Source organism: Thermobia domestica, chromosome 5, assembly GCF_964235325.1.
Source record: "Thermobia domestica chromosome 5, izTheDome1.hap1.1, whole genome shotgun sequence".
In the NCBI taxonomy this organism is placed as follows: Eukaryota; Metazoa; Arthropoda; class Insecta; order Zygentoma; family Lepismatidae; genus Thermobia; species Thermobia domestica.
Genome location: NC_137458.1, coordinates 33,841,234 through 33,865,243, shown reverse-complemented (window position 1 = coordinate 33,865,243; position 24,010 = coordinate 33,841,234). Strand labels below are relative to the sequence as shown.

At 34.9% G+C, this 24,010-nt stretch overlaps 1 protein-coding gene across 1 annotated transcript in view; it reads left to right on the top strand.

The window, feature by feature from the left end:
* Positions 1-23,033, top strand: part of LOC145685845 (TNF receptor-associated factor 4-like) — a 49,873-nt gene extending 26,840 nt beyond the window's left edge. Inside the window, exon 2 of the mRNA XM_081758467.1 lies at positions 17,624-23,033. Within this exon, the coding sequence (XP_081614593.1) occupies positions 17,846-19,384 (1,539 nt within the window). The 5' untranslated portion in view covers positions 17,624-17,845 and the 3' untranslated portion in view covers positions 19,385-23,033. The remainder of the gene's footprint in view (positions 1-17,623) is intronic.
* The last annotated feature ends 977 nt before the right edge of the window (positions 23,034-24,010 follow it).

Genomic DNA, 24,010 nt, shown 5'->3' with positions numbered 1-24,010 from the left:
TCTGACAGCAGCCAGTCTTGCCTCTCGCAACCTTATATTCTTCCGACCATATGATCAGGTTGTCAACGAACATAACTTCGAAGATATGCACTCTCCGCATTTTTAGATAAACGATCGTATCTCATTTCGTAACTTTGTTTCCCTCCCCTACCAACTTTTTGAAGATCACTGAGGAACAATGGTGTGAATTGATCAGGTATCTGCACCTCCACGAACGGGAAAAGAAATCCTGCTTATATGCTTTCCAACGTTGTCATATTTATTTGTAAAAAGTAATATTAATGAACAATAAGAGCTAGATTAAAAATAAAAAAGTGAACATGTATTATTGGGGTAGGCTAACATCTGGAGAAATTTTGAATTGCATAAGACAAATAGTTTTCATAATATTTTGGAAAGAAGTTCACCATGTTATTATATAGGGATTGATGATCTCAGCTGAAAACGTTAGACACGGCCTTAAGAATAAGAATTTTATAGTCGGGATTCTATAATATTGAGGCCTAGTCTTGAAACATAGACGAAGCTGATAGAGAATTTCCTTAGTTAAGAATTTTACCTGGGATTCAACGTACGAATCCAAAATGTACCTTTTCCTAACCTACACCTAACCTGAATAAATTAGCTAGTTTCCTTAAGTGGAACGGAATCTGAGTCCGATAAGTTCCACGACAGGGCTTTAGGCGACGCACTCTATAAGTGACTAGCAGTGCAGATAGAAACTAATTAAGGAGTAGGCTATACAAACAGCTTGTAAGTGAACGCGAGTTAGTAACTCCACAGACCCACCCCAATTAGTGTTGTATAAGTAAATTAGAGAACACACTAAATTAAGAATTCTAGTCAGGAACAATTAAGAGTATCTTAGAATTCCATAAACCAAAACACTTTTATTTAGTAAATAAACTGATAAAATTTAAAGGTGTTCTATGATTTCTATATCTAAAAAATCGTATCCTAGAGATTAAGATAATTTAGAGATAAATTCCCCTAGACATTTTATTATAACTTATAATAAGCGAGTCTAATTGCATAACCTGCTTCTCGATGAGTTGAAAAGAGAAGGAAGTCCACAAGAGAAAAGGGTAAGACGATAAATCCATTTATAATTCATCGTGAGGACTATTGGGATAGTACGATGGAAGGTCAAGGAGGGAGAAGAAGAGGAATTGAAATATTTCATGAGAATAGTAAATTCTAGATACTGGGTATAGTTCAATTAAATCTTTTCCTTCATTTCGTTATGGATTTAATTGTAATGTGGATTATGTTACAATTCATCTTATTGAACGTTAAGCACAACATTTAAACTTCGCACCTTATACTAAAATTTTATTTATCACAATTCCTAAATTTAAAGGAGGTACCTTTCCAAATTACAGTGTGTTTGAAAAAGAACTCCCTAGTTTTAATGTGTCCTAGAACCTGTACAAAGTGTCATACACTCTTCTAGTTTGTGGTGTTTGATTCATCAACTCTCCAAGTTTGGCAGGTCTGCTTGACCTTGAGACGGCACCATTGCGCTGTTTTTTCTCTGTTTCCTTAGTTCAGTCCAGGCAGGCGTGCAGTGCAGAGGAACTTCTTAGCCACCACGAAGCCCAGACTTAACCCAACTGGATTTTTTCTTTTGGGGCCACATTAAAAATGTTGAGTACGGTGAAAAGATCAGAGACATCAATCATTTACGGGAAAGAATCGTTGCGCCGGTTGCGATCAGTGTTTCTTCCAGACACGTTTTTTGGGGGGCACTGCCCCCCGGCGTTCTGAGAGTGCCCCTCGGAGAAAACAAAAAAATACTTATTTAATATAATAATAAATAGAATAGTATCAGCAGTGCCCCCGGAATACTAAATGTGCCCCCCGGAACATTGTCTCTGAAAGAAACACTGGTTGGGACAGTTACACCTGAAATGTTGGTGAATAACTGGCGAGATGTGGAATATCGTTTCGACGTGTGCAGGGCCAGAAATTGATCCCACGTTTAAGTCTACCAACATTAAACAAAATTTAAAGGTATTCTCTTTCATGATATGAACTCTTTGATGTAGTAAATTTTCATTCATTTCCCAATTAAATTTATACTTAAAAGTAGGGAGTTCTTTTTCAAACACCCTGTATATCTGTCTTAGAATTAACCCTGTACTTAACCATATAATCATAAGTTGTAGTTAGGTCTCATTCCATGAAGATTAATTAGGTCAATAACCTCAAGCAATTGTTTATCCTTAGAAGGAAATAAGCAGAACTATCTTGGGAGTAGAAACGTGTTATTTGGTAACATCCAAATTTAAGAAGTAGTCCTATGTACCGTAACAAAATTTGGAAAGGGAGCATTAAAGTGAACATGTCGTATAGAAAAACTAAATCCCTGTACACAACCATATATTCACATAACGTGTTAAACCTCATCAAGATCAATAACATGCATCGAACACCTTCCACTTGCTACTACTTATTGCTTACGTTTATAAGTTGGTATTTTTTCCCCATAGGCAGAGATAATCAAGACCAATGAAATGTACAGAAATATATATTTGGGTCCTAAAAAATATTTATCAATTATTGTTTTTAATCATTCTCAAATTAAAGAGTGGTCCTAAGTAAATCTCCAAAACTTTCAAAGGGAAAAAATCAATATGCCCATGTCTTATAAAAGAGAATAGACCCCTTTAGACAACCATATAATCATATAACGTAATAAGAACTTATCAAAGGGAATAAATTGAGTCAATAACCTCCGAATCTTATTTTTTGGTAATTTTTTATTCCCAAATTAAAATTTAGGGTCAATGTTCGACTCCGAATTTTTCAAAGGGGGCACTAATGTACCCAGATCTTAAGAAGGAGAATAGGAGTAGTATTGGCCTGACCTGAGGAAACTTTTTGGCCCCTGGGTCCCTGCCTCAGGACCCATGGTCCCTGGCCGAGGTCAATGACCTAGGGGTACATAGGACCACCCCCTCTAAATTTTGGCAGGGGTACCTAGGACCACCCCCCTTTAATTTTGGAAATTGCCAAATCTAAAAATTTGGTATGTACCTCTATCAGTATTGGGTGTCTATGTCGTTTCCTTTCATGGGTAAAAAGTTGCCAAAAATTCAAATTTCGGGGGTTTTTGACCTAATTTATCCCCTTTGATGAGGTGTTATTACCTTATATAGTTATATGGGCGTATACAGGGGTCCATTAGCTTTTTTATAACATATGGGTATATTAATGCACCCCTTGAAAAATTTGGGAGGGGTACCTTGGCCCACCCCTTAAATTTTGGAAATTGACCAATTTAAACATTGGGTATTATAGTATAGGACCCTAATATGTAATATGATAAATTTGTGTGGTCCATCTCATTCCCTTCTAGGGGTACAAAATTGCCAAAAATATAAACGTAAGCAATACGTTGTATCACGTGTTTGTTCTTTTGACCCATTTTATTTCCTTGGATGAGGCCCTGTTACCTTATATGGTTATATGGTTATGTATAGGGGTCTATTTCCTATCATAAGACATAGGTACATTTGTGCACCCCTTAAAAATTTGGGAGGGGTACCTTGGCCCACCCCTTAAATTTTAGAAATTGCCCATTTTACACATTTGGTATAATAGTATAGGACCCTAATATATATTACTATAAATTTGGGTGGTCCACCTCGTTCCCTTTCATGGGTACGAAATTGCCAAACTTTTAGAACAACCACGTGTTTCGTTTTTGACCTAATTTATTCCCTTGGATGAGGTCCTATTACCTTATATGGTTGTATGGTCATGTATAGGGGTCCATTACCTATCATAAGACATAGGTAGATTTGTGCACCCATTTAAATTTTAGGAGGGGTACCTTGGCCCACCTTTAAATTTTGGAAATTACGCATTTTATATATTTGGTATTATAGTATAGGACCCTGATATATATTACTATAAATTTGGTTGGTTCACGTTCCCTTTCACGGGTACGAAATTGCCAAATTTTAATACATTCACGTGTTTGGGTTTTGGCTCAATTTATCCCCTTGGATGAGGCCCTATTACCTTATATGGTTATATGGTCATGTATACTGGTCCATTTCCTATCATAAGACATAGGTACATTTTTGCACCCCGGGAGGGGTACCTTGGCACACCCCTTTAATTTTGGAAATTGCCCAATTTAAACATTTATTATTATAGTATAGGACCCTAATATATATATATATTACTATAAATTTGCGTGGTCCACCTCGTTCCGTTGTAGGGGTACGAAATTGCCAAATATTAGTACAACCACGTGTTTCGTTTTTGACCTAATTTATTCCCTTGGATGAGGTCCTATTACCTTATATGATTATATGGTCATGTATAGGGGTCCATTTCCTATCATAAGACATAGGTACATTGATGCATCCCGGGAGGGGTACCATAGCCAATCCCTTAAATTTTGGAAATTTTCCAATTTAAGCATTCGGTATTATAGTACATGACCTCAATATGTATCATGATAAATTTGGGTGGTCCACCTTATTCCCTTTCATGGGTAAAAAAAAATGCCAAAATATAAACATAAGCAATATGTTGTACCACGTGTTTGGTTTTTGGCCCAATTTCTCCCCTTTGATGAGGTTTTATTACCTTATATGGTTATATGGTCATGTATATAGGTTCATTTCCTATCATAAGACATGGGTACATTGATGCACCCTTTAAAAATTTGGGACGGGTATCTTGGCTCATCCACTCAGTTTTAGAAATTGTTTAATATAAGCATTTGGTATCTTCGTACAGGTCTTCAATATGTACCACTATAAATTTGGATGGTCCACCTCGTTCCCTTTCATGGGTAAAGAACTACCAAAAATCTAATTTCGGAGGTTATTGACCCCTATTTAACACGTTATATGGTTTATTACCTTCATATGTTTATGTTCCCTTTTAAATTTGGGAATTATCAAATAACAAAATTTGGTAAACGTTTTCTAGGACCCATTGGTATTCCTCTTATGGCCAAATATTCAAAATTTAAAGGTTATTGACCGGCTTTATTATTGAATAAGTACAGGATTTATTACTTTTTTCATAAGAGACAGGTGTGTTTGTGTACCAATCTTAAATTTTGGGAGGGGTACATTTCTTATTGTCATATCAATAATTGGTATTTGTTCTTAGAATTGGGTAGTATCTCTTTCTTTGGGTAAATCATTGTCAAATATGAGTATGATCACGTGATCGGTTATTGACCTATGATGGGATTAGGAGTCCAGGACATTGGTACGTTTAACCTTTGTAGGATAATTTGAGAATGCGTCATGGGTTTTGATTATTACAGCCTATGGACCAAATATAAACGTAAGCAATACAATGTACCACGTCATTGACCTTGATGAGGTAGTGTACAGGGATTCATTTCCTTTGTTGTGGTACTTCTTAAGTTTGAGTACACACACTTCTAGAAAACAGTTGGTTCTACTCAGGTAAACAATTGACGGACATTATCGACCTTATTGAACATATAATGATATGATTAACTCTAAGACTTAGGTATATCAAGAGAAGTATTCTTTAAATTTGGGAATGGTGATAAACAGAATTTTAACATAAGGCGCGAAATTTGAAACAATATATTGAACTTTAGTCACAGCTCATAGTCTAAGATCATTGGTGGTGATTGATTTGACCTTGAGCTTTAGAAATCTGATAGCTAACCTTATTGAATCTTATGACTCATAGACGAAAGGCAATACATGCTACAACAGTTTGAAATTTAATCATAAGGTGATGTAATCTGACACTAGCAAAGTTATTGTTAATGCAATTTGATTGGATGATCACTATCTTTCCTGCAATCTGATTGGTTGATCACTATCCTTCGTGCAATCTGATTGGTTGATGATTTTCAAATCTTTGCTGTATTCAGTTTTAAGTTTTGTTTAACATTTAAAAACCTTGGTTTCGTTCAACATTTTGCACTCACTGATAAATATGATCAAAACCGTTTATTTGTTAATCGAATAGTTAAAAACCGGATAAAGTTTGACGGTTAACCGTGAAACGTAAAATTTTTAGTTTGAAATTTTTTGTTTGAAACTTTTTGTTTGAAAATTCTTGCTTTCAAATTTTTGTTTGAATTTTTTGTTTCAGAATTTTGTTTGAAATTTTTTTGACAACTTTTGTTTCAAAATTTTTTTGTTTAAAAATTTTTCGTTTGAAATTTTTTTAAATTTTTTCGTTTCAAAATTTTGTTTAAAATTTTTGTTTGAAATTTTTCGTTTCCAAATTTTTTTGTTTGACATTTTTTCGTTTCAAAATTTTGTTTAAAATTTTTGTTTGAAATTTTTCGTTTCCAAATTTTTTTGTTTGAATTTTTTTTGTTTCAAAATTTTGTTTGAAATTTTTTTCGTTTCAAAATTTTGTTTGAATTTTTTTCGTTTGAAATTTTTTGTTTGAATTTTTTTCGTTTCAAAATTTTGTTTCAAAGATTTTTGTTTGAAATTTTTGTTTCAAAGTTTGGTTTGACATTTTTAAAGTTTTTGCACTCATTAGTAAAGAACCGGAACTATTTAGAACTAAAACCTTTGGCAACATTGTGGTGCAATAGTACACGTCAGAACATGATAATGCACCGTCATCAGTTTTTCATCATATATAAGTATCGTTCGAGTTAGTATTCATGATAACATCATCATGGCTATTTGTCTGCAGTTTCTAAACACACGTGATGTGATGAAATCATTTACCAAGATTACTGATTTACAACAAAATTTACCTTATAGAATCTTAGCTAGCCAAATGATCCCTACAAAGTTTGGATTAAGAATCGTAGTGAAGCTTCAAAATGATAAGAATATAATTTTACCAGCAAGATATTTACCCATGGAAGCATCAAAACAAGAAGAACTGCTGCGTTTCTTAAATACTGGATCTTTATCTTTATGTTACAAAGGATTCTTGGGTCGAAGTCATCAATTTGAATTTAGTACACAGCCGGTTTCGTCAGCAATTGTGATGAAATCATGAATTCAAACGTCAGCACATTCCTTTGACGTCAGACGTAGTTGTATGAATTTGGTTGGTCAGCATGACGTCAGTAACTGTGATGAAATCATGAATTCAAATGTCAGCACATTCCTTTCCTATGACGTTAGCCGTAGTTCTATAAATCAACCAATACACTGCCATCCCACGAAATCATTTGAGCAAGTGCTTTTCAGGAGGAAAGATGTGTACTTCTAACGATAAAGAGTTCATCTTCGCAAGCTATTATCCAATAAATATATTTCAAACAAAACATGTGATGATTGGTATCAGTGCTAGAACATTTGAACCAGTGATTCGATTGGGCAAAGCAGAACAATTTGGTGTACAACTGACTTGTGAAGAATGGCAAATATTATGTTCACGAATCGACCAAATGAACGATTATTTTCATGATGAGCTAAATGTGACCATAGTCAAATCATTAGGCTCAAATCATGAAGTGGTGCTGCGTACAGTCCTCGAAGAGAAGATGGTGCTGTTACGTAAAAAGAGTACATTCCGTGTCCCTCGCAACATGGTGTATCTAACGCAAACGGAATGGAACAAATTCATCAGCGTATTTCAGTGTGTGAAACATGCAGTGGAAGTGTGCAACAAAACAAGTATATTCCTGAAAAAGTACTATTTTGAAAAATGTGTTATGCATATTGTACATGTATCTAGATATTGTGATGGTTGTCAACATCGTTCGTGGGTGCATACCTGTATTGATAAACAGTTTATTTGTGATCAAATGGACATTGAGTTTTCACCAATTGATATTGCAATAGACCTTAAAAGACTTCAATTGGAATTAAAATTATATGCTAAAGACAAACTAGTGCAAGAAGTTCAAAATACATTGTATCGACAATATCCAGAACCACTATCTGGTATGGATGTATGTGGAGTGTAGTAAAATGATCCATTTCAATGAATTGTGTTTTTTCATTTCAAGTACAACCCCATGCTCTGACGTGTACTATTGCACCACAATGTTGCCAAAGGTTTTAGTTCTAAATAGTTCCGGCTCTTTACTAATGAGTGCACAAACTTTAAAAATGTCAAACCAAACTTTGAAACAAAAATTTCAAACAAAAATCTTTGAAACAAAATTTTGAAACGAAAAAAAATCAAACAAAAAATTTCAAACGAAAAAAATTCAAACAATATTTTGAAACGAAAAAAATTTCAAACAAAATTTTGAAACAAAAAAATGTAAAACAAAAAAATTTGGAAACGAAAAATTTCAAACAAAAATTTTAAACAAAATTTTGAAACGAAAAAATTTAAAAAAATTTCAAACGAAAAATTTTTAAACAAAAAAATTTTGAAACAAAAGTTGTCAAAAAAAATTTCAAACAAAATTCTGAAACAAAATATTCAAACAAAAATTTGAAAGCAAGAATTTTCAAACAAAAAGTTTCAAACAAAAAATTTCAAACTAAAAATTTTACGTTTCACGGTTAACCGTCAAACTTTATCCGGTTTTTAACTATTCGATTAACAAATAAACGGTTTTGATCATATTTATCAGTGAGTGCAAAATGTTGAACGAAACCAAGATTTTTAAATGTTAAACAAAATTTAAAACTGAATACAGCAAAGATTTGAAAATCATCAACCAATCAGATTGCACGAAAGATAGTGATCAACCAATCAGATTGCAGGAAAGATAGTGATCATCCAATCAAATTGCATTAACAATAACTTTGCTAGTGTCAGATTACATCACCTTATGATTAAATTTCAAACTGTTGTAGCATGTATTGCCTTTCGTCTATGAGTCATAAGATTCAATAAGGTTAGCTATCAGATTTCTAAAGCTCAAGGTCAAATCAATCACCACCAATGATCTTAGACTATGAGCTGTGACTAAAGTTCAATGTGTTGTTTCAAATTTCGCGCCTTATGTTAAAATTCTGTTTATCACCATTCCCAAATTTAAAGAATACTTCTCTTGATATACCTAAGTCTTAGAGTTAATCATATCATTATATGTTCAATAAGGTCAATAATGTCCGTCAATTGTTTACCTGAGTAGAACCAACTGTTTTCTAAAAGTGTGTGTACTCATACTTAAGAAGTACCACAACAAAGGAAATGAATCCCTGTACACTACCTCATCAAGGACAATCACGTGGTACAAAGTCTTGCTTACGTTTATATTTGGCGGGAATAATCAAAACAAATGACGTAATTTCATTTGACAATTCTCAAATTATCCTACAAAGTTTCAATGTACCAATGTCCTGGACTCCTAATCCCATCATAGGTCAATAACCGATCACGTGATCATACTCATATTTGACAATGATTTACCCAATGAATGAGATACTATCCAATTTTAAGAACAATTACCAATTATTGATACGACAATAAGAAATGTTCCCCTTCCAAAATTTAAGATTGGTACACAAATACACCTGTGTCTTATGAAAAAGGTAATAAATCCTGTACTTATTCAATAATAAAGCCGGTCAATAACATTTAAATTTTGAATATTTGGCCATAAGAGGAACATCAACATCTACAATGGGTCCTAGAAAACGTTTACCGAATTTTGTTATTTGATAATTCCCAAATTTAAATGGGAACATAAACATATAAAGGTAATAAACCTCTGTACATACCCATATAACGTGCTAAATAGGGGTCAATAACCTCCGAAATTTGATTTTTGGTAGTTCTTTACCTATGAAAAGGGAACGATGTGGACCATCCAAATTTATAGTGGTACATATTGAAGACCTGTACTATGATACCAAATGCGTATATTCAACAATTTCTAAAACCGAGTGGATAAGCCAAGATACCCCTCCCAAATTTTTAAAGGATGCATCAATGTACCCATATCTTATGATAGGAAATGAACCTATATACATGACCATATAACCATATAAGGTAATAAAACCTCATCAAAGGGGAGAAATTGGGCCAAAAACCAAACACATGGTACAGCGGTGGACACTTCTAAATGGTACACCTTAGCCGTAAATCTCCATATGGCTGTACCATTTAGAAGTGTCCACCGCTGTACAACATATTGCTTATGTTTATATTTTAGCAATTTTGTACCCCTAAAAGAGAACGATGTGGACCACCCAAATTTATCATGATACATGTTGAGGCATGTACTATGATACCGAATCCCCTCCCGGGGTGCATCAATGTACCTATGTCTTATGATAGGGAATGAACACCTATACATTACCATATAACCATATAAGGTAATAGGACCTCATCCAAAGGAATAAATTAGGTCAAAAACCAAACACGTGGTACAACGTAATGCTTACGTTTATATTTTGTCAATTATGTACCCCTAAAAGGGAACGAGGTGGACCACCCAAATTTATAGTGATCCATATTAGGGTCTTATACTATAATACCAAATGTTTAATTGAGCAATTTCCAAATTAAAGGGGTAAGCCATTGTACCCCTCCCGGGGGTGCACAAATGTACCTATGTCTTATGATAGGGAATGGACCCCTATACATGACCATATAACTATATAAGGTAATAGGACCTCATCCAAAGGAATAAATTAGGTCAAAACCAAACACGTGGTATAACGTATTGCTTACGTTTATATTTTGGCAATTTTGTACCCATAAAAGAGAACGAGGTGGACCACCCAAATTTATCATGATACATATTAGGATCCAGTACTATGACACCACATGTTGAAATTAAGCAATTTCCAAAATTAAAGGGTTGGGCCAAGGTACCCCTCCTGGGGTGCATCAATATACCCATGTCTTATGAAAGGTAATAAACTCCTGTATACGCTCATGTAAACATATAAGGTAATAACACCTCATCAAAGGGAATAAAATCGACCAAAAACCAAACACGTGGTATAACGTATTGCTTACGTTTATATTTTTGGCAATTTTGTACCCCTAGAAGGGAACGAGGTGAACCACCCAAATTAATCATAATACATATTACGGTCTTGTACTATAATACCAAATGTTTAAATTGGTCAATTTCCAAAATTTAAGGGGTGGGCCAAGGTACCCCCTCCCGGGGTGCACAAATGTGTCTATGTCTTATGATAGGTAATAGACCCCTATACATAATCATATAACTATATAAGGTAATAGGACCTCATCCAAGCACATAAATTAGGCCGAAAACCAAACACGTGGTATAACGTATTGCTTACGTTTATATTTTTGGCAATTTTTGTACCCCTAGAAGGGAATGAGGTGGACCACCCAAATTTATCATAATACATATTAGGGTCCTATACTATAATACCCAATGTTGAAATTGGGCAATTTCCAAAATTTAAGGGGTGGGCCGAGGTACCCCTCCCAAATTTTTCAAGGGGTGCATTAATATACCCATGTCTTATGAAATGTAATGGACCCCTGTATACGCCCATATAACTATATAAGGTAATAACACCTTACCAAAGGGGATAAATTAGGTCAAAAACCCCCGAAATTTGAATTTTTGGCAATTTTTTACCCATAAAAGGGAACGACATAGACACCCAATACTAATAGAGCTACATACTATGGTCCTAGGCTACCATACCAAATTTTTAGATTTGGCAATTTCCAAAATTGAAGGGGGGTGGTCCTATGTACCCCTGCCAAAATTTAGGGGGTGGGCCATGGTACCCCTGCCAAAATTTAGAGGGGGTGGTCCTATGTACCCCTAGGTCATTGACCTCGGCCAGGGACCATGGGTCCTGAGGCAGGGACCCAGGGGCCAAAAAGTTTCCTCAGGTCAGGCCAATACTACTATAGGCACCTGTACACGTCAATATAACCATATAATGTAATAAGACCTCATCAAAGGCAATAAATTGGGTCAATCCAACACCATCCACGTGGTGCAACGTATTGCTTACGTTTATATTTTGGCAATGTTTTAAGCACGAAAGGGACAGAGATGGACCACCGAAACTTACCGCGATACATATTAGGGCTCTGTACTGTTATACGAAAATTTTGATTTTGGCAATTTCCAAAATTTAATGGGATTGGTCCTATGGCAATGTTTAATGGGATCGGTTAAGGTTCCCCTGCCAAAATGTAGAGAGTATGGTCCTAGGTACCCCTAGGTCATTGACCCGGGGCAGTGAGGATAGGTCCTGAGGCAGGGGCAATGGGAACAATATTGGACCAACACGATTCCGTACTAATATTCCCTTCTATTGGTAAAATATTGTCAGATTATTTGGTAATTTGCCATGACATCATGCGGTCAGTTATAGGCCTTTTCAACCTTTATAACTTTTTCAACCAGGCTGTATTGCGTTGTATGGTTGAGGGAAGGGATTTATCCTCTTTCATCATACATGAATATATTGATGATTCCTTCTCAAAATTTGGAAAGAGAGTTCGTCCGCTTGGTAAATTTGCAACATGTAAATAAGAAATTGGTCTTAGGTAGTGTTCGAATATATAAATGTAAATTTAAATCGTTCATCTGGCATCCTATGACAGAAAGTCATACCTATACGTAAGTAATACTTTATACTTTGGTATACTTTGAATTTTGACAGGGAATTTTAATTAACATAAGGTCTGATGAATGTAGTGCTCCCAAATTCATTACAGTGTGGTTTTCTTGCAAGATATATTAATTTGAATGAGTACATTTTCTTCTCTTGAATAGAACATGGGTACTATGATACACCCTTGAACTTTTGTGAGAAACCTACTCTGAAAATTTTGAGATCTTCAAAACTAGACCTTTGGCCACCCTTTTAAAATCTGAAGTATATTCTCTTAAATTTTGGAAGAGTATATAGAATCACCCCTTTAAGAAATTGCCAGAACTAAATTTGGAATCATATTACAGCATTGGGGTATGTACCTCAGTAAGTTTGGTTAGTCCATCTCGTTCCATTTCATAGGTAAAATATGACCAAAAACTCAAATTTTGAATTTTAAATTTCTGAATTTACACCTATTTTATTCTCTGTAATAAACTTTTGTCACATTGTATAATCACATGGATGAGTATGATGGTCCATTTAATTTTATTAGCTATGGGTACAGTTACACACTCCTGTTAAATTTTACAAGGATTACACTGCTTCATCCCTTAAATTTTGGAATTGTCTAAACCCAAATTTGTTAATTGTTATCTAGGTCTCAAATATGAAACTGTATTTAGATGGTCTTACTTATCCCCTTCTATTGGTAAAATATTGTCAGAATGTTTGATTTCCCATGTCCTCACGCGGTCAGTTATAGGCCTAATTTAACTTTTTTCTATCAGACTGTATCTCGTTTTATGTTTGAATACAGGGATCTATCTCCTTTTATAATACATGAATATATTCGCGATTCCTACTCAAAATTTGGGACGAGTGTTGGCCCACCTGGTAAATTTGGAAAATTTAAAAAATAAATTGTACAATGGAACAGTAGTGTCACGTTCTGTTCTCGGATGAGTCGCGATTCAGCTTGCAGTCAGATTCTCGACGATCACTGATATGGAGAGAAGAGGGACGCGCTACAACCCATAGAACATCAGCGAAAGGGTCCAATTTGGTAGTGTGGGTGTGATGGTTTGGGTGGGCATCATGCTGAATGGCCGTACTGACCTACACGTCTTTCAGAGCGGGGCTTTGACTGGCCAGAGGTACCGTGATGAGGTGCTGGAGCCGTATGTGAGACTGTTTCTGGGTGCAGTTGGAGCATCATTCATATTCATGGATGACAACACACGTTGACATCGGGCAGGTGTGGTGGATGATTTTTTGGAAGAGGAAGATATTCGACGCTTGCCGTGGCCTGCACGGTCCCCTGACAAAATTTCAATAGAACATGTCTGGGATGAATTGGGAAGGCGGATTGCAGCCCGACAGCCCCCACTACGAACGATTCCGGACCTGTGTACTACCCTTCGGGCAGAGTGGCCAAGGAATACCGATGGACCTCATCAATGAAGTGTTCGGAAGCATGGAACGACGTTGTGCATCCTGTGTAGCCGGGCGGGGTGAACACACGCCTTACTGATGCCCTTGATCATCACAAACTCATTTGTCTTCTCGCCACACACATTGGGTTATTTTCAACTATGGCGAGTTTCGTCAAATAAAGGTGTTGGGACTGTGTGTTGTGTGTTTTCTTCTTCCCTTGCACACTCTATTCATGCAGGTTCCACGTTTTAGATGCCTAGGATCAGTCAGGTATGTTTGGTCCATGTGGTCTAGGATCATGCTATCTTTTTGGCTGTCGCTAGGATTATGCTATCTTTTTGGACACCATTCCCATGTCCATGGATATGTATTTTGACAATTCCAAAATGTAAGCGTTCCCCTGCCAAATTTTAAAAAAATGAATAATGTACACATATCGTACAAGAAAGTTTTAACCGCTACCCATTAAGTTCATAATACACTAAAAATTCACCAAAGAGGAAATAATAGGTGAAAAACTTCCAAAATTCTTATCCAATAAAGGGAACGAGCAGTACCAAACAAATTTACAAAATTATATATTTGCGTAGTAGAGAACATTTACCGAACTTTGTTTTATTCCCAAATTAAAGAGGTGTGCCAATCCCAAAATTTTAAGAGTACCTAAATTCTGTGAAAAAGAAAATTGATCCTGTACATATCCATATATACATATGATGTAGTAAAGCTTCATTTAAAAAGATAAATTAGATCGATAACGTCCAATTTTCAATTTTTTGACAGGAGATAAGAAGAGTCAGAGTCCTAGAGAACGTTTACCGAATGTTGTTTCTAGAAAATATCTAATTTTGTGGAGTGGACTTATGTACCAATTTAAGAAACCATCAATGTAGACATGTCCTATGAAAAGAGAATGGACATCTGTGTAATATGTTAAAGACTCATCAAAGAATATAAATTAGGTCAATAACCGATCACGTGGGAATACTAATATTTGGCAATGTTTACTCACAAAAAGAAATAAGTACTACCACTCAAATTTAGTGTAATTTTTTCGAGTCCTACAGAACATTTTTAAAATTCCAAAGTTAAATAGTGTACCTCTCTTAAAAATTAAAGAAATCTTCAATGTACTTAGGTCTTTTAAAAGAGTGTGGGTCACTGTATTCATCCATATAACAATATAAGATAATAAAGCCTCTTCAAAGGTGATAAATTAGGTCAAAATCTCCACATTTTAAACCTCGGCAGTTTTATACCCATGATAGGGAATGAAATGGTCAACCTAAATTTATAGTGATATATATTAGCGTCATGGAGAACATTTATCAATTACTGTTGTTTGACAATTCCGAAATTTAAAGATGGTCCTAGGTACTCCTCCCAAAAGTTAAGAGGGGAGCATCTATGTACTTGTATGTTATGAAAGGAAATGAGTCATATAATCATGTAAGTTAATAATGCCTTATGAAATATTATAAATTAGTTTAAGAATCACCAATTTTTTATTTTTGACAATTTTATACGCATAAAATAGAACGAAATAGACTACCTAAACTTACAGTGGTACATATTAGGCCCTAGAAAACTTTTGCCGATTACTATTTTTTTACAGCTCCACAAAATATAAGGGGTAGTGCTTGATACCCATCCCAAAATTCAAGAGGGAGAACCAATGTACCCATGCCCTACGAACAGGAATGGACCCCTATACTTACCCATATAACCATATAACGTAATAAATGCTCATGAAACAGGATAAAATAAATCAAAAACCTCCGAAATTTACATTTTTGGCAGTTTTTTTACCCATGAAAGGGAACGAGATGCGCCACTTAAGCTTGCAGAGGTATATACGTTTTTTCTATACTAGCGTACCAAATGTTTATTTTCGGCCATTTTCAAAATTTAAGAAAGATGGTCATAGGTACCCCTCCCGGAATTTAAGGGATGTGCCAAGGTATTCCTCCCAAACTTTAAAGGGGTGGTCCTATTTACCCGTGGCCATGACCCCTCAGGGTCCATGACCCCTGGAACAGGGATTCAGAGACAAAATTTCGATGGGGTGCCGCACTTACTACTGCTATTTCCCACACTTCGTCACTAGTCTATAATAATTGTAATAAGAACTCATTGTCCTCAGGATTAAAAGCACACTTTTCGAAGGTCAATGGGTACAGACGTGAAGTCATGCTGTTCATCTATATGTAGCGGTTTAAAGTATTGCTAGATGTGCTTGAAGATACTAGACTGACTTGTTAGGGTAAAATCATCACTCGTCATCCGTTTGTAAGTGCGAGATTAATCTAGCACTACGTCGTTGTTGATTTTTTTTATGGTATGAAAGAAGCTTTTTATTTTAATCGGAAACATGGTAGACTGTGGACGCGACTCTTGATATTTGAACATCTACTTGCGTTGCAATTGGAGAATACGTGGTTTGTAATATTGGATTTAAGAATAGGGCAGTCGGTGGCCACTCAGCGTGTCAACAACTGTCCGTATGGTCATTGCAGCATGTGGTGTTTTTGCTTTTCAGCGTCAGAAATGGAAGCAACTAGTTTAGCGTTAATCAGATATAATGGAATCGTTACTCTCGAGCATCGAGCAAACTATACAGTCTTCACGGCAACCTCTTGTGTTCACATTGCAAAGTCCACTACGAAGTAGGAACTGCATACCTTTTTCTTTAGTTCATTGCTCAATTGCATCAGTACTGCGGCGACATTTCTGCGAGCGGCATACTAAGTTAGGAAAACTATCGCAAGATGACCATGAGGTCACATTGGGACGCAGTTGTGTGTTTATATTGTTCATTTTGATATCGATAAAACACAATGACGTTTTCGCACTCGTTTCTCTTCTATTTGCTTAATATTCACAACGTGAGTAGAGTCTAAATCCGCCTTGTACAGGCCTTGCACTGCTGTGCCTCCAGTGCCATCAACAATTTTAAAGTAAAGGTTGTGCTACTTCACATTTAAGCTGTTAAAATCATGCTATGAAAGTGTTATTAATGTGAAATACTTTACGAGATTATAACGAGAACAGTAACATTGTGTGTCTTCATTGGGAATGAAACTCGGGATAAACGCACTAATTTAAGTTGTGAACTGTGTTCTAAGGGTACTCTCACAGAAGAAACCCAGACTCACTCTAGTCAAAATAATGTAAAACTAAACTTAGGAGTCTAATATAAAGACAAATGACAAATTTAGATATATACGCATATCTTTATGGGATATAGTATACGTAAAGCCGCGTCAGTTCCCGAATGAGCTGGACGCTCATACTTTTAGGGATTATTCATTGAGTATCTACGAACTTACCAAGGGGGTAACAAAGCGACTTTGATTTACTTATCGACTGATACGAAAATAAAAAAATAACGTACCTGTACTTTATAACTGCATGTAGTGCCCTTGTACTTTATCTATGACTATGTGTGTGTGTGGGGGGGGTATTTAACGCATATCGCATGTCTTGTGCACATGGATACTTCTTACTATTGCACTACGTAAAAAATTTACGGTATTTCATGTAGAAGTGGTAATAGAATACAGAAGAAACGCAGATCATGGCGTTCTCATGTATACTATTACCTCTTTATGTTCTTCTAATGTAATAATTAAACATAATAATTCTTAAAATCTAATCTTATGTAATCTTTAAATATAATGTAATAAATCTTATTATGTGAATCTACAAGCAAGATAATTGAAATTTTTCTCTTTTTCTTGTAGGTGAGAACAAAAAGAAGAAGAAGAAGAAGAAAGAAAAATTAAATCCAACTCTTCAATAGACTACTCGTTCTGACTTGCAAGTTTCCATTTCGTAATCTTCTAAACATCTACTACAGTGCTTCCATAGAAAGTTTTTTGTTATCTAGAACGTAAGATTGGAAGAAAATTAAATGAAGTTAAAACTTATATTAGAAGTTTATAAAATAACTATCATTAGCGACAATGCCCACGCACAAGCTGTGCCACAATTGCCAAAAGTATATCGAAGGAGACTTCGAAAATCACCGGTTATATTGTGTAGGTGACGAAGCTCAATCGCAACAACCTGATATGGATCCCAATAATGATAATAGCTGCGCTGGCGAGATATTTAAATGCGAATTCTGTTTACAAACATTTGACTCTGAGCAACTACATAGTGATCATGTCGAACAGTGTAGAACAGAACCCATACAATGTACAAAATGTTCTGTAGAAACACAACGTTTCAACATGCCTGAACATGAAGAGAAACATTGTCAACAAACTCACTCTACTTGTAATTATTGTGGAAAGAAAACGTCAGAGGTTGAATTGGAATTACACATTCAAATCTGTGAATTTGCTTTAGTTGGATGTGAGAAATGTGGTGTAATGGTGCAAAGGTTTTCTTTAAAACATCATTTGGAAAATTTTTGTGATAAGAGAATTGTGAAGTGTGAATATTGTGTTTGTGAAGTAGTGGCTGATATACTTCAGGATCATTTTGATGTGTGTGATTTAATTCCTATTTTCTGCGAAAATAAATGTGGAAGAGAAATGCCTCGTAAAGATATGAAGAAACATTTGTTGGAGGAATGTCCTAAAAGAATTCTTATTTGTGAATATTGTAGTGAGGAATTGCTAGCCAAGAATTTGAGAGATCATCATTCAAAGTGCGTTAAATTCCCAGTAGATTGTCCAATGAATTGTGGCGTAAATATTGAAAGGGGGAATATGGATACACATCTCGATGTAGAATGTGTGAAACTCTTTGCTAAATGTAGCTTTAAAAGTGTTGGTTGCAGTTACGAAGGGTTTCCCATTGCGTTACATAACCACATGCAAGAATCTAATATTTATCATTCAGAACTTACAAAATTTATGGTAGAGCAACATTCAAAACAGCTGGAAGCCAAAGATACTGCAATCGCAAAGTTAAAGTTGAATCTTAAAGCAATGAAAATGAAATTGATTGAACAGCTTGAGGCCAAAGACACTGCAATAATAAAGTTAGAAGAGAAGGTTAAAGCAATGGAAACAAAATTGATTGAAGCAAGAGCCAGGAGTGATTGCACATTTTTGTGGAAAATTTCAAACATTTCTGAGAAGTTAAAATTACATAAGATCAATAATCCTTTATATAGTGATTACTTTTATGACTCTCAGTATGGGTATAAGTTAAAATTAATGTTATACGTCAACCAGATTGAACATTTGTTTATACCGAGAACTTTTGATGCTTTATTCATTTCTGTTGCAGTATGTTCTGGAGAATATGATTCTCTTTTGCAGTGGCCTTTCGAGAAGAAAGTAACTATTAAACTGATTAATTTAAAAGACAGGAATGAGGATGTCATTCGTTCTGTTGTGGGTAATGACAGTGAATACTTTCGAAAACCCTTAAATGGTAAAGATAATGTTAGTTCAAACATCCTCAAGAACAAACTTTGTGTGAGTCTAGAAGATGATGGTTATATTTCCGATAATGATGAACTATTTTTGGAAGTAACTGTAAATTAAAATAATTTGTGAACACATTGAAAGTAGTTAAAAACATGTTATTTGAATGAAAGAAAATGTGGGCTAAACATTTTTGTGGATCTAATAGCTATGTACCAAATTCTCTAGGTATACAGCACGTATAATGATGGGATTAGTAAATTTATCTTGTCTATTCACTATTAATTTTTACTTCTAAAATTAACTTAGTTTTTCATTTAAAATATTATCATTATTTCATAAGCGAAATTAGTTTAATATGTTTATCCAACAGGTTAAGAACAGCAAAAATTTTAACAATTTTATTGGTAATGAAATGAAGGTTAACATACACAATGAATACAGAATATTAGTTTGAGCTTCACTTGAAAGAGATGCATGCTAAATGTCCTGTGCCCACATGAATGCACTTTTGGAGTTTTCGTGAGATGGTCATGTGATGGGAGGCATTTTGCCCTGTATAATCTTGTGTATTTCACGAAAAATTAATGTTTTTAATTCCTGGAGCCTTTTAAATTAAGATGAAAGAGTAACGCCTTCAAGAACAACCAAAGAAATCAGTGCGAATCTGTTAAATCCGGAAGTAAGGTAGTCAAGTTAGATAACGAAACGGAAGATCATAACTTAGAAATGAATGTTGAAGTCAAAATATGCATTTGTGTGTGTGTCTACATTGCCTTGTTGGAACTCAATAAGTTGCCTTTATTTGTTGCAATAAGGAGGTTTCGTACTTCCCCTAGGGACATTTCAAGGAAATGAACCTTGTCAACCATCTTCATGCGATCTCGAAATTAAAGAAACCTTTTGTTAAGTGCGTGCGATTCCATGAAATGTGGTGCTGGTCCTTATGGATGACTTCTCCCACGACCTTCATTCAACATCACTACCGAACTATGTGGACTCAGAATACTTACAAGTTAGAAGATGTCATTTTGATAAGAAACTGGATCTTGTACACTGTACTAAATGCAATAGTAATGTTTCCCGTCTTTGTCTGACGAAGTTCCTTTTGATATTCTTTGATAATGACGTGTTCAAGGTGGCAGAAAAGGCAATTTCCCCTAGGAGAGAGCAAGATTAATTTATAATAAATCAAATCTGTATATCCTTCTGAAGAAAAGTAAGAAAATCATAATATACCGTACATGTTTGATGTTTTCTATCATTTGCAATACTTTCTAAAGTCCGCGATGGCTCAGTTCACTTGTGGTTCATGGGGTCCCATGTTTGATTCCATCTACGCCAAGTGAGTTTTGTGGTGAACAAACGCTGTGTGTAAGTTTTCTCAGGGTTCTCCCGTTTCTCCCATTTTCTTGATTTCACAATTTCATTCATTTCTCATCATCGCCGTTTCCTTTAGCCTAACCGGCATAGCTCCGGGACGTAAAACTCAAGGATTTCATTTTTCCAATACGTTCTAATTAACCATAATAACACACACATATCTTTGCTAACCAATCTTGATTGTGTTAAATTCAATCCAAAAATTTTTCAATGCCTTCCAGGAAATCATTCATATATTTGTAATTTCTCAACGATGGCATCTTAAATTATATACTATAAGTATTAGATATTTCTAGCATGAACGGGGTGATCAGTCTGAAATCCTACGGCACGCAATCCATTCAGGTAAGTGCTCATTCAAGAGATGCGAAACAGGAACCACATAGTACGGTGTGGCACCGTCTTGTTGCCATATAATGGATTGGATGTGTTGCTACATACGGTTGTTTTCACAATTCAGCAGTTTATACAGATGGTTTTAATGCTTATCATAGTTTGCCAGAATGAACTCTTAACAACGTTTTATTTTTTAATTATTTGAATTACATATGCAGTTACTTGTAGGGGGAACTGATTTTTGAGCCATGTGAGGATAATGCAAATACGCTAGAAACCTTTTACTGATTTGTTGTTCAGAGGCGGATCTAGCCCGGGGCCGGGGGACTAGGCCCCCAGTTTTTTGAATGGCAGAAATAATTGAAGCTATTACTTATATATTTTTGAAAGTTTATAGTAAACTCATGATCAGGGCCGGATTTAGCATTTTGGCGCCCCTAGGCCCAATATTTTTTTCCGCCCCTAGTCTGGTTAAAGTTACTTTCCTAAAAACCTTTATTAAAAAATTATATCAGGCCTATATGTTAATTGCTTAAACACCACTCCACGATGCAATTTTATCACTGCAAGTTTTTTTTAGGAATTTACTTGGTTCTGGGCTTAACAAAATACCGTTAATGTATTAACAAAAGATCGGTGAATAACTTTGGTTTTGTTCAATTTAGCCATTTGGGCAAATAAATAAAATAAAATAAACTCTGTAGTAAAAAAAATAAGTAAATAAGTAAAAAAAAAAAACCAGCCAGTTCTCCCGTATTTGAGATCAATGTTGTAACGAAGTTGATGCATAATGCTGAAAAATAGTTTAACTTTACCAACAATTATTTGTTCCAATGAACTTCGAAATCAGAATGCTTTATTAGCCTGATCTTTTTAATCAATTCAAAAAATTTGTTAAGTTATGGCTATTTATTTTTAATTCTAGATTTTTTAATTTTTTTCTCTCGGCCGTGCGCCCCCTGGGAGCTTGTGCCCATAGGCCCGGGCCTACCGGGCCTATTGGGAAATCCGGCCCTGCTCATGATTTATCTGGTTGGTCCCCCAGTTTTTATCTTCTAGATCTTCCTTTGTTGTTGTAGCGATTGATTTCAAAATCTTTACATAATGCTAGTATTTAAGGAATTTATTTTAAAAATTCTAAATTGATTAGGTAAACAAGTGTATTTATAGTTCTAGTGCTTAAAATACCCAACTGATGTTAATCAATAGTTTATATAATGAATATTACAATTGTAGAGATTTCTCAATATTTGGTTAATAGTATTTTTTGAATTTAAAGGTGTACCATTTAAAGGTATAGTCTTAGTTATATTTTATATTAACAGTTGTTTTATGTAGTACATGACTAACTCTGTTCATTTCAAACCATTTGATATTTACAACCCGTTTCACTCATTCGTTAAATAGATTAAAGAGTGTTTAATTAATAAGTCATAAAATTTAAAGACTCATGTAGCTAAATGAATGATTCGATTGTGCTCGATGGTAACAGACGTTGATGCTAATTTTAATTGTGTCTTTTTTAAAATGGTATTAAGGTTTAACGTAGTGCTTTCCTTACAATAATGACATACTACAGTTGTAAATAAGACATTAATTTCTAGGGCACACGTGAATATAAATAAGAATAATAAAAATTAAAGGAATTATTTGTTGAGAAAAGGTTGCTCACAAATGCAGAACCGTTAAGAGTAGCGGAAATTGTATTTTTATTCATTATTCTATGCACTTCTCTCCTCAGTTAAGTGAACTAATAGATTCAACTGTTACACATTATAACTGGCTCACTATACTTAACATTAATTTAGTTTCAGCCTACAGAGGAAACTGTAAAATAACAGCTATTGTGTTTAATATAAGGTATGTAAAAAATGAAGAAATGAGGAACAGTACAAAACACTTTCCGAGCAACATTTTTATAAAAGCTATCTGAAACTCATTTGTAACAAAATTAATATTAGCGTTTACCTGGACAACTGTACAACTGGAATTTCCTATGTGCTTTTGTAACTTGTACTATGTAATTTTTCTTTTCTTTCAATAAACTTAAATTTTGGAGTTTGATTTAAATATATTTGTCGAAAGACATTTATATCAATCGATTGATTACATCAAACTTTCTTGCTTTGAAGTGGATTCTCATCCGTTGTATTTGAGAAATTTTTAAAATGAATTATTATGGCATTAAAAAATATGCAGTTTGTTATTTATCTTATACAGTTGATAATTGATGCGCTTGGAGGATAAAGGTGTTATGTAAGAAATTGAATATGACGGGAAAATTGACATTCACAACTTTGTCCCTTAACATACCGCCTTCATCCTTTCTAAATACCTGCACCCAGACGAGGACTAACTAAATAAAGTGTTACGTGGCATGATTAACATATAACACTTGCATGAACCGGCAGAATGCAACCAATTAAAAAAAAAAAAAAAATGTAACATAACACCTTTATCATCCAAGCGCTTCAATTCTTATTTTGATGGATTAGATTATTTATTTATTTATTTTTTAAATATTAAAAGTATCCACTGTTAAGAAGGAGACTGTACCTGTAATTGTTCGATTACTACTAATACACATTCTCCTAACAATGACACTCAATCTCCTAACAGTGACACACAATCTCCTAACAGCTACACTTAATCTCCTAACAGTGACACTCAATCTCCTAACCGACACAATCTCCTAACAGTTACACTCAGACTCCTAACAGTGACACGATTTCCTAACAGTGACACCGATACTCCTAATAGTGGCACTCAATCTCCTAACGGTGACACAATCTCCTAATAGTGACACTCAATCTCCTAACAGGGACACACGATTTCCTAACAGTGACACACGATCTAACAGTGACACTCAATCTCCAGATAGTGACACTCAATCTCCTAATAATGACAATTAATCTCTTAACAGTGACAACCTGATAGTGACACACAATCTCGTAACTCTGACACACAATGTCCTAACAGTCACACCGAATCTCTTAATAGTGGCACTCAATCTCCTAACAGTGACAC